This window comes from Citrus sinensis, chromosome 2 (assembly GCF_022201045.2).
Source record: "Citrus sinensis cultivar Valencia sweet orange chromosome 2, DVS_A1.0, whole genome shotgun sequence".
Classification (NCBI taxonomy): Eukaryota; Viridiplantae; Streptophyta; class Magnoliopsida; order Sapindales; family Rutaceae; genus Citrus; species Citrus sinensis.
In genome coordinates this window covers 3,683,874-3,700,244 of record NC_068557.1, presented here as the reverse complement: position 1 = coordinate 3,700,244, position 16,371 = coordinate 3,683,874, and the positions used below count along the sequence as shown (strand labels likewise).

Genomic DNA, 16,371 nt, shown 5'->3' with positions numbered 1-16,371 from the left:
ATGGCACCGGATTCCTCCATTTCAAACTTGGTGGTCATTATAACTTTTATAAGCAGTATTATTGTTCCTGTTATAACTGATAATGCAGTTGTAACAGCATTTGCTGCATCGTCAGCCATAAAGTTAGAAAGGGAAGCTTTAGTTAATTCAGGCTGGTGGAATAGCAGTCGGGCGACGGCCAACTATACTTCAGATCATTGCAAGTGGATGGGAATCACTTGCAATTCAGCAGGAAGCATAGTTGAGATAAGCTCTATAGAGATGGATAATAATTTCACTGGAGCAGAGCTTAGCCAACTCAACTTCACTTGCTTTCCCAACCTCGTAACTTTCAGAATTTGGGGCACTCTTCTTTCCGGAAGGATACCATCAGAAATTGGTGCTCTTTCAAAACTCCAAGTGCTTGACCTGTCTCGTAACCATCTTACCGGTAACCATTATATATAATTTCACTGCATACACATTATTTTCCTAGCCGTACTGGATAATATTGCTCATTTATCATTAATTAATCATATATATATATATATATATATATTGTTTTTTTCCTTTTGTCTTCAGGAATGATACCATCAGAAATTGGTGCTCTTTCGAAACTCGAGGAGCTTGTCCTGTCCTATAACAATCTTACAGGTAACCATTATATATAATTTCAATGCATACACATTATTTTCCTAGCCGTACTGGATAATATTTGCTCATTTATCATTAATTAATCATACACATTATTTTTTTTTCCTTTTTTTCTTCAGGAAGGATGCCATCAGAAATTGGTGCTCTTTCAAAACTCGAGGAGCTTGTCCTGTCCTATAACAGTCTTACAGGTAACCATTATATATAATTTCAATGCATACACATTATTTTCCTAGCCGTACTGGATAATATTGCTCATTTATCATTAATTAATCATATATATATATATATATTGTTTTTTTTCCTTTTTGTCTTCAGGTATGATACCATCAGAAATTGGTGCTCTTTCGAAACTCGAGGAGCTTGTCTTGTCCTATAACAATCTTACAGGTAACCATTATATATAATTTCAATGCATACACATTATTTTCCTAGCCGTACTGGATAATATTTGCTCATTTATCATTAATTAATCATACACATTATTTTTTTTCCTTTTTTTCTTTAGGAAGGATGCCATCAGAAATTGGTGCTCTTTCAAAACTCCAAGTGCTTCACCTGTCTCGTAACCATCTTACCGGTAACCATTATATATAATTTCACAGCATACAATTATTTTCCTAGCCGTACTGGATAATATTGCTCATTTATCATTATATATATATATATATTTTTTTTTTTCCTTTTTGTCTTCAGGAATGATACCATCAGAAATTGGTGCTCTTTCGAAACTCGAGGAGCTTGTCCTGTCCTATAACAGTCTTACAGGTAACCATTATATATAATTTCAATGCATACACATTATTTTCCTAGCCGTACTGGATAATATTGCTCATTTATCCTTAATTAATCATACACATTATTTTTTTTCCTTTTTTTCGTTAGGAAGGATACCATCAGAAATTGGTGCTCTTTCAAAACTCGAGGAGCTTGACCTGTCCTATAACAGTCTTACAGGTAACCATTATATATAATTTCATTGCATATACAATAATTTCCTATCGGTACTGGATAATATTGCTCATTTATGGTTAATTAATCATATGCATATATATACACACGATAGGTACTATCCCCGCGGAGATCGGGAGTTTGAGGAATCTTCTCAAACTGGATCTGACTAATAACATTCTCAATGGTTCTATCCCATTAGAATTTGGGAATTTGAAGGATCTTGATGAACTGAGGTTGCAGGGTAACAAACTGGATGGTCTAATTCCATCGAGCATAGGTAATTTAACTAACTTGACAAGTTTGAACCTTTCTTTAAACCAACTTAGTGGTCGGCTGCCTCAAGAAGTTGGAAATCTGAAGAATCTTGACTCTCTGTTTCTGGATAATAACAATTTAACTGGGCCTATTCCTTCAACACTTTATCATTTAAATCAGTTAAGAGTTTTGTTCTTGGCTTACAACAATCTTGTTGGTCCACTGCCTAGAGAAGTTGGAAATATGAAGAATCTTAAGACTCTGCTTCTAAATAGAAACAGCCTCACTGGACCTATTCCTTCGACACTTTATCATTTAAATCAGTTAAGAATTTTGTACTTGGCTTACAACAATCTTGTTGGTCCACTGTCCAAAGAAGTTGGAAATCTGAAGAATCTTGATCGTTTGCTTCTGAATAGGAACAATCTCACTGGATCTATTCCTTCGACCATTGGTTATTTAAACTTGTTGGATGAGTTGGACTTGTCTCACAACAGACTTGATGGTCCAATTCCACCGACCATAGGAAATTTAACCAACTTAACATCTCTAGATCTTTCTTCAAACCAACTGAGTGGTCTGCTGCCTCGAGAAGTTAGAAATCTGAAGTATCTTGCTTCTCTGTCTCTCAATGGGAACAACCTAATTGGACCCATTCCTCCAACAATTGGTTATTTAACCAACCTCACCTCTTTGAATCTTGGTTATAATCAGCTCAACAGCTCCATTCCTCCAGAACTCATGAATTGCTCGCAGTTACTGAACTTGGTATTAAGCCACAACAGTTTAAGCGGAAGCATTCCATCGGAGATCGGCAACCTTATACATCTGAGACAACTTGATTTAAGTCATAACTTTATAAATGGCACCATACCTTCTCAACTCGGAAAAATTACAAACGTTTCTGAAGTGGACGTTTCCAAGAATAACCTCTCCGGCGTTATCCCCAAATCTGTCTTAAGAGTGCCCGGATTAAAATGGTCAGAAAACAATCTAGAGGTAGGAAACCCAATTATTTCAGAAAATGCACCACCACCCCAAGCACAACATTTTAAAGGCAACAAAGGAAAACACCAAAAGATCATTACTCCCTTGGTTACAATTATTCTTCCCATGGTCGCATTCCTTGCCTTAATTTTTGGAATCTTGTTTGTCCACAGACGAAGGGATGAGAAATTTAATCCTAATACCCGAGAAATGGCCAAGTGCGCTGATGAGTTCTCCATATGGAATTATGATGGTAGAATTACATTTGAAGAGATGATTCAAGCGACAGAGGATTTCCACATCAAATATTGCATTGGAACAGGAGGTTATGGCAGCGTTTACAGAGCACAATTGTCTAGTGGAAGAGTAGTCGCTTTGAAGAAACTTCACCGTTCAGAGACAGAGGAGCTAGCCTTCCTAGAAAGTTTTCAAACTGAAGCTCGTCTACTATCCCAAATACGGCATCGTAATATAGTGAAGCTTTATGGTTCTTGTTTGCATTACAAGTGCATGTTTTTGATCTATGAGTACATGGAGCGGGGAAGCTTGTTCTGTGTGTTACGCAATGACGTTGAAGCTGTTGAGCTGGATTGGACTAAGAGAGTGAACATTGTAAAGAGTATGGCTCATGCTTTGTCTTACTTGCATTATGACTGCAAGCCACCAATTGTCCACCGCGACATATCCAGCAATAACATTCTACTTAATTCAAACCTAGAGGCATTTGTTGCTGATTTTGGTTTGGCTAGGCTCCTGCATCCAGATTCCTCCAACAGAACTCTAGTGCTCGGGACATATGGATATATCGCTCCAGGTAACCTTTAGCTCTTCTTTTCATGCTTCTTACCCATGTTTATGCATTGAACATATTTAAAAATTGATCACATGCCTCTTAAATATCAAGGTGCAGAAGCTTTCAGAAACAGAGAATCAAATGTTTCTTTCTTACTTTTATTTACTTGTGCAAAGAAATTTTACAATGGGTTCAATTTTGTTGTAGAACTTGCCTACACTATGGCCGTGACAGAGAAATGTGATGTTTATAGCTTTGGAGTAGTGGCACTAGAAGTATTAATGGGAAGTCATCCAGCAGATCTTCTTTCATCTTTATCGTCATCTTCTGATGGAAAGATTATGTTGATCGATGTTTTAGACCAGCGTCTGCCACCTCCGGTTGATCGAAAGGTTGTTCAGGATATTATTCTTGTTTCAATTGTCGCATTTGCATGCTTGCAGTCAAAACCCAAGTCTCGACCTACAATGCAGCGCATATCTCAAGAATTTCTCACAGGGAAATCACCATTGGGAAATCCTGCTGTTCAAGATATTTCCATATCAGAACTTATAAACCAAGGGTTGTATTTGATTGATCGATGTGATTGTTAATCTAGAATGTATTTCATTGATAGCATTTTGTATAACTTTCGTGAGGCTGAATTTTGTGTACTTAAATCCTTATCTTTAGATGTAGAAAGATAAAATAAAATAAAATACAAACAAACCAACAACATATTCTAAAGTGAAATTTGAAAGGGTTCCATTGAGCTTGACATGGGACAAGTATACCAATTAAGTCTCAGGTGTGTATCCATGCCACACAAGTCATTATCCTGATCTACGCTGACTCCTAGTTGCTTCAATTAGTGAACACAGCATGATTTGTAAGACACAGCAAATGGCTGTCCGAAGAAGACGAATGCGATCGAGATCAATCAACAATTCAAGCACTTACATTGATAAAATTACCTTTGCACTGGCTGAGCATTGCAGCAAATTTATGGATGATTTGACAACACTGTGGGGAGGGGGCAGAAGGAAAAAATCGAACCATGGTCTTTTGGGTATCAAAAACTTGCATGAGTTTATAAGTTGGAAATACAAAATTTCTGAAGCGTGATACCAACTAATTGGTTTAAAATAGTGTACTTGTGTTACATGAGTGAATTTGGATATTGGAAGTTTCAGACATGAAAATTGAATGCTCAATATTATAATCCTTGATTTATTTACCTCAAGAACCAAACCAATATAACAAATGAGGACCCAAAACCCCAAAAGTTAAGTCCACCCGAGGACTCTAAAACAAATATATATTGATTATCCAATGAGAATTAATGTCCATTCATTAATTAAAAGAAAACTAGCGTGCATTTATTATCTTTCAATTTGAAATAAAAAGATGTGACCAACTTTGAGAATATGAAAAGCAAAAAGTACGACATTGCTTGTCATGATATTGCCAAGGATGAATGATAAACAGAAATAAAATTCTGTAAACAATAGAAGTACAACTTGATTTCTGTAGGCTTGTGCAATTGGAAACCGTCACCAAATGTGATTTAAAATATACAATAAATCGCAATAAGTAGTGACAATTAACACAAATGGGTGGGGGAGAGGTTAAGATCTTCCTTTCTTTTCTTTTCCCTAAGAAAGCAATCGATGGTTAAAATCCATTGTGGCCACCTTGTTACAACCTTCCTAGCTATTAAGGTAGTAAGTCCAGCAGCATTCCCTAGCTTAGAACTCGATGAACATAAAGTCAGGGATATCCAATGATCAAAAAGTAAAATTTGTGTCAATGCGTTTATGAAAATTAAAGAGAACAAGTTCAGCTGATCATGTATATAGAATAAACCCTGAAAAAAGTTAATTATGACGACCAATCAATCTTTCTTACTCCATCTTCTATATGCTTCCATATTGCTCCAGCATCCTATGGGAATGTTAATAATCACTATGCATCATAGCATACGAATGGGAAGATACAGATTCGGCAACAGCGATGTTCCAGTACCTTGAGAGTTTTCATTGTAATTAAGTCATAAGAATCTATCTTCCCTGCATTTATCAGATATCTAATCTTTCGCAACTCCAGTTGCTGCCAGAAGAGATAGCTGAGTCATCAAGGAATGAACCAACAGAAAGGAGACACATTTGGAAAACTCCTCGCATCAGTGAAGATTAAACACAAATTTCAATGAGAATATTTAATACAAAAATAATCAAACAAAGAGTATAGACTACAGGAGAAACTATTTTGATAGGAGGATCTTCCTCAGGTCCTTAAAGTTCATATTTTCATGTCAAATTTTATTAAAATAAAGTTAAAACTTATACAATTACCAAAAAAAAAAAATACACATATAATATTAAAAAATATAAAATCTGGGTACCCGGATTAAAGCTCGGCACAACCCAACCCGGGAATCTATGCATTTGGGTCAGGTCCGGTCATTACGATACCCGGACCCGACCCGAGGTTTTGCCAACCATATTTTCAATGGATAGATGGGGGATGTGAGTACCCCACATCTGGTTTTAGGGTTAGAGTCATCTGGAATTCGAACTTGGATAACCAATTAAATAAAATAATTAAAAAATTGCTCGGTTAAACTTTTAAGAACATTCGTCCTTTGTGCATCATAAAAAATATATAAAAAAAAAATCTATATGACTTTTGATTAAATATGGTGGTCTTCTCAATAAATTTTGCGAAAATGATAGAAGAACAAAAGTCTACAAATTATGACAAAAATATTTAATTTTTTTGTGGACTCCAAAAATTTGATTTTGTGGACTCCAAAAATTTAATATTTCTTGACTCTCAAGGTGGTCCAATGTTTTGATGTGTTCTGTGGAAAATCAAGAAAAGTAATTTGGGGAAAGGAAAGCGGCCTAAAAAGTAAAGAAAGAAAAAGAGAAAGGAGGAAAAAAAGGATGCTAGATTAATGTGATTGTTAATCTTGAATGTATTTTGCTCATGGTAGTTTGTATAAATTTCGTCAGACTGAATTTTGTTTGATTAAATCCTTGTCTTTTAATTCAAAAAATTATTAAAAAAAAACACTTTTCTAACGTGAATTAATTGGTAGTCCTTTGAGTTTCACAAGTGACATATATGCTGATTAATTAAGCCTCATGTGTGAATTCCCAGCACATGATTCTTTGGTTTTCTTTTTTTTTTAAATTGTCTAATAGACGTGGCCGTGGGTTTCAAGTATTTGGCAACTGACGAGTTCAAATGTTTAAACGTGTCAGTCTAAATTATCCCTTTGACGGGGGTATCATTTGAAAATTCTTCCATCTATTTTCCAGATTTTTGATACATCAATTTTAAACACAACTAAAATGACAGCTGGTTAGAATTATTAATTCTCATAAATATAAATATAAAGGAAAAAGAAACTTAAACCCCCCCAAAATTTGTTTCGGTGAAATTGTAAGACACATGAATACGGCCATATTGGACCCTACTTGAGAGTGAGTTTCATCTACTTGGAATACATCATTAATATAGAATATAATAGACAATGAAATTAATTTATTATATAATATCCAGCAAAATGTAATCATGAGGTTATATTGTAAGGTAAGGTTCATGCATGTCATTTCCGCCAAACCTTAAGAATATAGGTAAAATTTTCTCTTGAAATATATAAGACACATTTAGATATAGATATCAATCACCATTTGGGAGCGGACTTCATCTATTTAGAATACATCATTAATGTAGTATATAATACACAACACAATTATTTCTTACTTGAAAGGTAATATTTTTTAATGATTTTTTTTAATTCGAGCACCTAGGTACTAGTCTTTATATTTAATTATTAGAAATATTTTTAACATCTTTGATTTCTCTTTTGTAGATCGACAATTGATGATGCAAGTATAGCTTCGGATGATGATAAATGATATAAGTATTGATGAACTTGGTAATTTTTATGTTTTCTGTAGGAATGGAAAAAATATTTACTTTATTTTTAGCATTGTGTATGACTTGGGTCTGAAAATATTGTTTAGTGTAAAAAACCATTAGCATTACTAATAGATAATTACCGTAAATTATAGAATATGTTTTACTGGAAAAATGGAAAATTTTCCTTCGAGATTTGGCGACAACCTTCTTCACAACCGCACAACAACCAGGAGATGGCCGAATCTTCGGCCCCGATTTCAACACATATTTCTCACATTGTGATACATGCTGGCCAAGAACATTTGTATTCATTCCACAATGTTGTGCGCCGGAAACTGCGCCGGAAAATTGAAAAACTCCAGCGACAGTAAATATCGCGACGAGCATAAAATAAATCCTAGAACTCATATTTCTCAGTAACTCTAAACTTTGGATATCTATTTCAGTTTGGTTATGAACTCTTAATTCATGCTGATCAGCTGATGCCGATATATATATAAAAGGGAAGCTGGGAATTATGGTTAAAAAATTCGTGGGTAGCTGTAAAGTTATTCAAATTTTAATCGATCAAATAGTAATTTAAATACAAACTGATTTTTTTAAAATGCTAAAAAAGACAATAATTGCCAGGTTCACGGGGGATTTTGGCCTTCACACCACATGGACATTGTCTTGAATAGTGTGTCATGTGCAAAAAAAAAAATTATAAAATAATCAGAACAACTCTTTGTCTCCGGATTTCTTTAAAACTAATGCACTGGTCACGGGCATTTTCTCCTTCACTAGCTGCTAATACGTACAAATTATTAATTAAATGAACTCATATGTAGTTGTAAGGGTCAAGCTTGAGATCCTAAAGGCTATTAAACATTAATTCATGTAAACAAAGAGGTCTACAATAAGCAGTAAATTGGGTTAATGTTCCCTGGGATCTAATTGAAATCTGAAGATAGTGTTTTGTAGTAGTGGTTATGAATTTTTTTTTAATTAAGGTGGAGATTGTTGAAAATTGATTAAAAAAGAAAGTTGAAAAGTCAAATTAAAAGACATCATTTGAATTCAAATGGGAGGTGGCCGAGAATTTTGAAAAGTAATTGGAAGTGGCCAAAACTATTTTGAATGTTGAATGGTGGCTATTGAATGTTGAAAAAATAGATTGATTTTAGGCAAAATTTTGCCTATAAAAGGAAGCTCTCATTTGAGAGCTTGGCATCCAAAAATTTGAGAAGCAAGAAAATGTAAGAGAAGCATTGAGAGCTTCCAACATGGGAGAGAAATATTTTTAAATATGTAGTTATATTGAAGGAGAGTTTGGCTCCTCCTCCTTCAATATGGGTATTACGAGTTTGCTTTGTTAAGGAATATTTCTCGAAATTATGTATTTGGGGTTTGGGTGAAAGAAAATTATTTCTGAGAGTGTGGTTGTAATAATTTTCCACATAGTGAATATTTTTTCTCTGGTTGTCTCTTGACAACGGCCGTGATTTTTCTCCGAATTTAGAGTTTTTCACGTAAATCTTATGTTGTGTGATTGTTGTATTCTTCATTTAAATTTTTTGTTAATTTGTTGCTTGACAAATTGCTTAAAGTGATCTTGGGAGAAAGTTCAATTTCCTAACAAAATCTAGTCATTCTTTGAAAATCTTATGTTTTGGCCTCCATTTCTTGATTTTTAACCTCAAATTTGTAGTTTCTTCATGCTGACCTTGTTAAACCAAGCTCTTAATTCTGTCATTGATAATTTACTTGTCTAATTTGGTTATGGAGTCTATGTAAAAGAACTTATTATGCATTTTTCCTTGGGGAAAATAAATGTTTCCCACTCTATTAAAGCCATATTGAACTTTTCTAATAAGATATTAAAGTTAAATTTAAGTTCAATTATCACTAGAAGTTTGTCTGAGTGATTTTGAAATAACTTTCTATAACTAACCACCTGTGGTCGAATCTTGGGGGAGATAAGGACTAAAATCTAGTTAAGAATAAAGGCATACTACACTACACTGACAATGACTATGAAGAGTACTTTTGCCAGCCTGAATCAATCCTCGCTTTATTAACACACACGCACATTCTATTCATGCTTGATGTGCCTCCAGTTCTCACTACACAGCTTGCTAACTTCAACCATTTTGCTTCCCTCCATCTATGTTTTCTTTGAAGCGTTTCATTAAAAATATCAGCAAAAAAATAGTTTCAAGCTCAATTCTTTTACTCTCACTACAAAACTAGCATCTTCCATGCTTCCATGCGCCTAGGAGGCTAGGACTATCTATGTCGGTATTGCCCCGTTGATTGTCAACGACCTTGAAAACAACGTATAATAAACCAAACATTCGATGAAATGCAAAAGTACACAACTTAAAAAATTGATGGGCTCACAACGCATAATAAACCAAACATGCTTTACAGCTTTAGTGATAGAGCGAGCTTGTCTCACATCTTAATTATCACTTTAAAGCATCTTGGGTTAGTTTAAGGCCTTTAGGGTTAGAGTGCTGCTAGGTAGTGAGAGGAACGAGAGAATGACGAGAGAAACGGCATTCTCTCCTGTCGTTTCGCTCCTCGTTCCTCTCGCTAAAGAATGAATAAAAAATAATAAAGAAAGATTGCTTTTATCACTTCGTGCAGTGGAAAATTTATCATTTTGTCTCCAGTCCTCACTCTTCCTCTCTCCCTCACCAGCTTCTCTCCCTCACGCTTCCAGAAGCTCCGTCACGGATTCCGGCGTGCCTCACGCTTCCAGAAGCTCCGTCACGGATTCCGGCGTGCCTCACGCTTCCAGATCCCTCACGGCTTCCTGCTTCCAGATCCCTCACGGCTTCCTTCCGGCGTGCCTCACGCTTCCAGATGCCTCACGGCTTCCTTCCGGCGTGACTCACGCTTCCAAATCCCTCACGGCTTCCTTCCGGCGTGCCTCACACTTCCAGAAGCTCCCTCACGGCTTCCGGCGTGCCTCACGCTTCCAGATCCCTCACGGCTAAAGTTCTTGATTACCTTTGCTTCGTACAAAAAGGGAAGGCTTTGCACTAGTAATTTTTTTTTTCTCGGCTAAAGTTCTTTAACGAAGGGGAAGGCTTTGCACTAGTAGTTTTTTTTCTCGGCTTTGCACTAGCAAAGACATTCTCTCGATCGTTTCTCACCTTATGTAACCGGCCCCTCTCTCTCCCTATTCCTCTAAAGTTATTCATATTTCCTAAATTCCATTTTTCTCTTTTCTTCCCCATTTTTTTTTTCTATGTATGTATCTCTGAATATGCTGAATTACTCGATAGTTTAATTTTTCCATTTTTTTTTTACAGCAGTAGATTTTTTAAAATCCTCCTGATAAATTATTAAATGAAGCATTTTTTTTAATTACTTGACCACTTTCGATGAATTACTTGACCACTTTCGATCTCCGGATGGACCTATTTTTTTGAGGATTTGTGGTGAATATACTTGCGATGGCATACCAAATGATTATCTTGGTGTAAGTTTTAATTGTATCCTTAACTAATGTAATTAAAAAAAAAAGAACATTCATGGTTATTGTTGAGTGGCTGGAATAGTATTTGGACACATGTATCATTGGGCAGGTTCTGGCAAAGAAGTTTGGAGCAGCTGTGGTTTCACTTGAACATCGTTACTATGGGAAGAGCTCACCATTTAAATCATTATCGACAGAAAATTTGAAATATCTTTCATCTAAGCAGGCACTCTTTAATGGTAGCTTGCAATTATGTATGTGGAACAGGATGTAGAGTCTTGATCATCTTTCTTTTGGCTATTAATTCTTATTTCATGGCAAGACTTCATTTGTTCGCAAGTGGCGTAATATAACCCACAACATATGACGGCAATTCACAACATAAACACCAAATAAAATAAAATTCATAACATAACCTGCAACAAAATCGGAGGTTCCAACGAGACCCACCAAAATTTCTAAAATAAATAGTATTGAAATAAATTCTGCATACCATAACATAACCCGCAACAAAATTCACAACATAAACACCAAAGTTGAAATAAAACAAAATTCATAACATAACCCGCAACAAAATTTACATTGTTTAAATTCCAGAAGCTTAAATTACAACAAGATCCAGCAACAATACCAAAAAAAAAAAAACTTAACTTCCACAATACACTTAAATTCCACGCCAGAGCTTTCACATAACAAAAAATTAAAACAAAAAGAACAATCTGAAAAAAGCCACTGCTCACTTAATCTTTGCCGAGAGAACCGAGAGAGGGGAAGAGGGAGGAGGTCGTGAAGCTGCGTGAGAAGAAGCCTGAAAGTGAAGCTGCGTGAGAACTGACGAAAATGGAGGAAAATGAAAGTGAAAGAGAGAGGAAAGTTTCACCTAGGGGAAAATGAAAAAGTCAAGGAGAGAGGCAAGTGAAATCGTGGGGAAGTGAAAAAGTGAAAGAGGGAGCAAAGCATTCCAACGCTATTTATTTATTCATTTATCATTTCTTTTATTTTTTTTATGTTTAAAGAGTGAGAGGAAATGAGAGGAGAAACGACAGGAAAAATTGCCGTTTCTGTCGTCCTTCTCTCATCCCTCTCGCTACTTAGCATTTTCCTTAGGGTTAATGGGCTCTGTATTCCATTACTCCAAGTCATGGCTTCATTTATGAGTAGAGTGGGGCTTCTTACACGCCTCCAAAATTCTTATAAAAACCAACCCCATAATTTTAACTTTTATTATCAGAAAATCTTTACACCCATATGCCGTAACAATTGACAATTCTAACAGAATTTTGGAAAGGAAGAGAAATTAACAACTCTTGGTTAATTGCTCATTAAGGTTCAAATTCTGAAGTACACAAATATTGATTGTAATTACTTTCTAACTCGTACAGAAACTGAATTGCTTCTAATGGTCAGTTGAAGTATAAACTAAATGTTGAAGAAGAGACTCAGAAAATATTTTCAAATTTGTTCAGAGTTCTGATGATTCAATGAAAATAATAAGAAAAGTTGTGATTTAGGCATTTAGCCCCATCTAAACATTTGAAATTTGAAAAAGCCCACTATATTGTTAAATTTAAATACACATATTAATTCTGTACAAAATGTGCCGTTCATTTTAATCTTCTTAATTGGTAAAAAAAAAACAATATTTACGAACTCTTGTGGTCTCTTAACCAAATACTAAAATTTTATTTGACACTATTTGACTGGTTAGTTAAGTATTATGCATAAGTTAAAACAAATTGTTACCGTAAGTTCACAAAGTTCCATTGCATATCGTTTTGCATTAGCGCATGTTAGGATCAAATTAGAGCGACAATGTTAAACGTACATCGATACAAGCCACAAGGGGGCTGCTTGGTTGAAAACAAAATTTGCCCTTTTCAATGGACAGATGGGGGATGTGAATAGCCCACATCTGGTTTTAAGGTCAGAGTCATCTAGAATTCAAATTTGGATAATCAGTTAAATAAAATAATTAAAAAATTGCTTTGTTAAACTTTTAAGAGCAGTCGTCATTTTTGTATAATAAAATATAAAAAAAAATTCTATATGACTTTTGATTAAATATGGTGATATTTGGTCTTCTCAATAAATTTAGGAAAATGATAGAAGAACAAAATTCTACAAATTATGACAAAAATATCTTTTTTTTTGTGGACTCCAAAAATTTAATATTTCTGGACTCCCAAGGTGGTCCAATGTTTTGATGTGTTTGGTGGAAAATCAAGAAAAGTAATTTGGAGAAAGGAAAGCGGACTAAAAAGTAAAGAAAGAAAAAGAGAAATGAGAAAAAAAGAAAAGATGCTAGATTAATGTGATTGTTAATCTTGAATGTATTTTGCTGATAGTAGTTTGTATAAATTTCATCAGACTGAATTTTGTTTGATTAAATCCTTGTCTTGTAATTAAAAAAAAAAAAACTTTTCTAACGTGAATGAATTGGCAGTCCTTTGAGTTTCACAAGTGACATATATGCCGATTAATTAAGCCTCATGTGAATCCGCAATGCACAAGTTTTATTTTATTTTTTTTCAAATTGTCTAATAGACGTGGCCGTGGGTTTCAAGTAATTGGCGACTGACGAGCTCAAATGTTTAAACGTGTCAGTATACATTATCCCTTTGACGGGGGTATCATCTGAAAATTCTTCCATCTATTTTTTCCAGATTTTTGAAACATCAATTTTAAACACAACTAAAATGACAGCTGGTTAGAATTATTAATTCTCATAAATATAAATATAAACGAAAAAAGGAACTTAAAACCTCCCCAAAATTTGTTTCAGTGAAATTGTAAGGCACATGGACATCGCCGTATTGGACACTACTTGAGAGTGAGTTTCATCTATTAATATGGTATATAATAGACAACGAAATTAATTTATTATAAAATATCCAGCAAAATGCAATCACGAGGTTATGCTGCAAGGCAAGGTTTATGCGTGTCATTTCCCTCAAACCTTAGAATATAGGTAGAATTTTCTCTTGAAATATGTAAGACACATTCAGATGTAGATATCAAACACCATTTGGGAGTGAACTTCAATATTTAGAATACATCATTAATGTAGTATTAGTATATAATATACAACAAAATTATATACTACTTGAAAGGTAATTTTTTTTAATGATTTTTTTTAATTCAAACACCTAGATTCTAGTCTTTATATTTAATTATTTATTTTATTATTAGAAATATTTTTAACATCTTTGATTTCTCTTTTGTAGATCGACAATTGATGATGCAAATATAGCTTCGGATGATGATAAATGATATAAGTATTGATAAACTTGGTATTTTATATTTTTCCATACGAATGGAAAAAAAATATTTACTTTGGTTTTAGCATTGTGTATGACTTGGGTCTGAAAATATTGTTTAGTGTAAAAAACCATTAGTATTATCAATAGATAATTACCGTAAATTATAGAAAATATTGTACTGAAAAAGTGGAAAATTTTCCCTTTGAGATTTGGCGAAATATGGTATTGGGAATAATTCTTTGTTAATTAAGAAAAAAATTTAAAATTTCTCAAGATTATCCAATATTTTGATAGTGATTTTTGTATAACTTTTTTTGGTATATTAATATTCGTGAGACTGAATTTTGTTTAATTAAATCCTTTACTTTGGATAAATATAAAATATATATATTCTCAAGTGAAATTTATAGGTGTTTCTTTGACGAGCTTGATAAGGGACAAATATGTCAATCAACCCTCGAATGTGAATGTTAGAGTGCAATTTATGCACTAGTTTTGCATTGTTTACTTCCCTTAATATCGATGTTTTGCATTTAATAATAGTGATTTACCTGTGATTTACTTTTGTAGGTGCAATTCTATTGATTGGTGATAAAATTGAGCTACAAGATGATGTTTAGGGATGATTGTTCCCTTGGAGAAATTATGAGCGGCAGAAGAACTTTGTTGATAAGGCGTGGGCGCGTGCTGTCAATTGCGGACCTGCAGTTTTTAGTTTAACGTGTTTTATATTTTTGGCTATTTTTGTAATTACGAATTTAATATTTTAGATATTAGTATTTTATTTTAAATAGAACTCTAAAAGAGAAGAGAGAGAGAGTATTTAAGGGAGGAATCAATTGTGAAAAAGGGGGGATTTTTGGATTGGAGAAAAAGAAACCCTAGATCTAATTTTTCTCTTCTCTCTATGAGGAACTAAACCCATTTTTCTGGTTGAAGGTTAATGAAGCTTTGATTCATCACTACTGTGAGATCTTTCTTGTGCTTTAATTGTTTTATTACTTTTTGGGTATTTGTTTATTCTCTGAATTATTTTCATGATTATGTTTGTTAATTAGGTAATTGGCCACTATTTTATTATCAACTTAATCTATTGTCAATTAAAGGATTCATCGTATGAAGAATTTAATGTTTGTGACAAATAACATAGTAGAGAGTTGTGTTGTGAGAATAAACAATCTAATTTAAATGAATCATCATATGTGTTGATTAGGATTTGGGTCTCTCTGGTTTTTCAGGCTGTCAATTGATTAAATTCTATGATCGTATCTAGGGTTGTCTATTGATTAGGGAAATAACCAACGGTCGTACCTTGGTTATCGACTAGTTAAGGAGAGATTGGCTATTAAAGGGTCTCAGTAGCTATAACTGGTCTATTCATGAGTAATAATAATCTATATTTGAATCAATGATCAGTAGTCGAATCAAGCTGAGTTAATTCCTTCAACCAGAGCTTTCTCCAATTTGAATTACAACTTTAATTTGCATTCTTGTTATTTTTAATTTGATTTTTATTATTGTCAACAATTCCCCCATTTTACGTTTTACGTTTCAAAAGGATTTAAATAATTGCCGATCTCTGTGGACACGACCCTGCTCAATCACTATACACAATTTATTTAGAGTAGGAATTTATTTTTGTTGGCTTCGACACCCATCAGTGAACTCTCAGAAAAAGCCAGTGACCTGAAAAGTTTTAAAAAGTGAACAATGTATGACTGGCAAAATTGGCCTTCACATGAGCAACGACCACAAATTAAAGTGGAGTTAATGTCTTTTTCTGAGCCGACCACAAATTAAAGCAAAATTTTCCTCTGACTTTTGGCGAAATCTGGTAGTCGGCTTAATTCTTTGTTAATTAAGAACAAATTTTAATATTTCTCAACATTATCGAATATTTTGATGGTGAAGGAAAGTGGACATAAAGTAAAGTTACTGGAATAGAAAAGTAATTGGGAGAATGGAAAGCGGACTAAAAAGTAAAGAAAGAAATAGAAAGTTGCTAGAATATGAATCACATGTAGCCTTTACTTTGCGAAATTAATTAGAAATAGTAATTAGTGGCCTAAAAAGACATTAACTCAACTGACCCTTGTGTTTGATAACGC

The 16,371-nt window shown here is 34.0% G+C and overlaps 1 protein-coding gene across 1 annotated transcript; it reads left to right on the top strand.

Moving 5' to 3' along the window:
* On the top strand, nt 1–4,325 carry LOC102631436 (probable leucine-rich repeat receptor-like protein kinase At1g35710). Its single transcript, XM_052434572.1, has 9 exons — nt 1–430; nt 562–633; nt 753–824; nt 952–1,023; nt 1,142–1,213; nt 1,330–1,401; nt 1,519–1,590; nt 1,700–3,643; nt 3,830–4,325. Exons 1-9 carry the CDS (start codon nt 1–3, stop codon nt 4,213–4,215), a joined length of 3,192 nt encoding a protein of 1,063 aa, XP_052290532.1. The 3' UTR covers nt 4,216–4,325.
* The last annotated feature ends 12,046 nt before the right edge of the window (nt 4,326–16,371 follow it).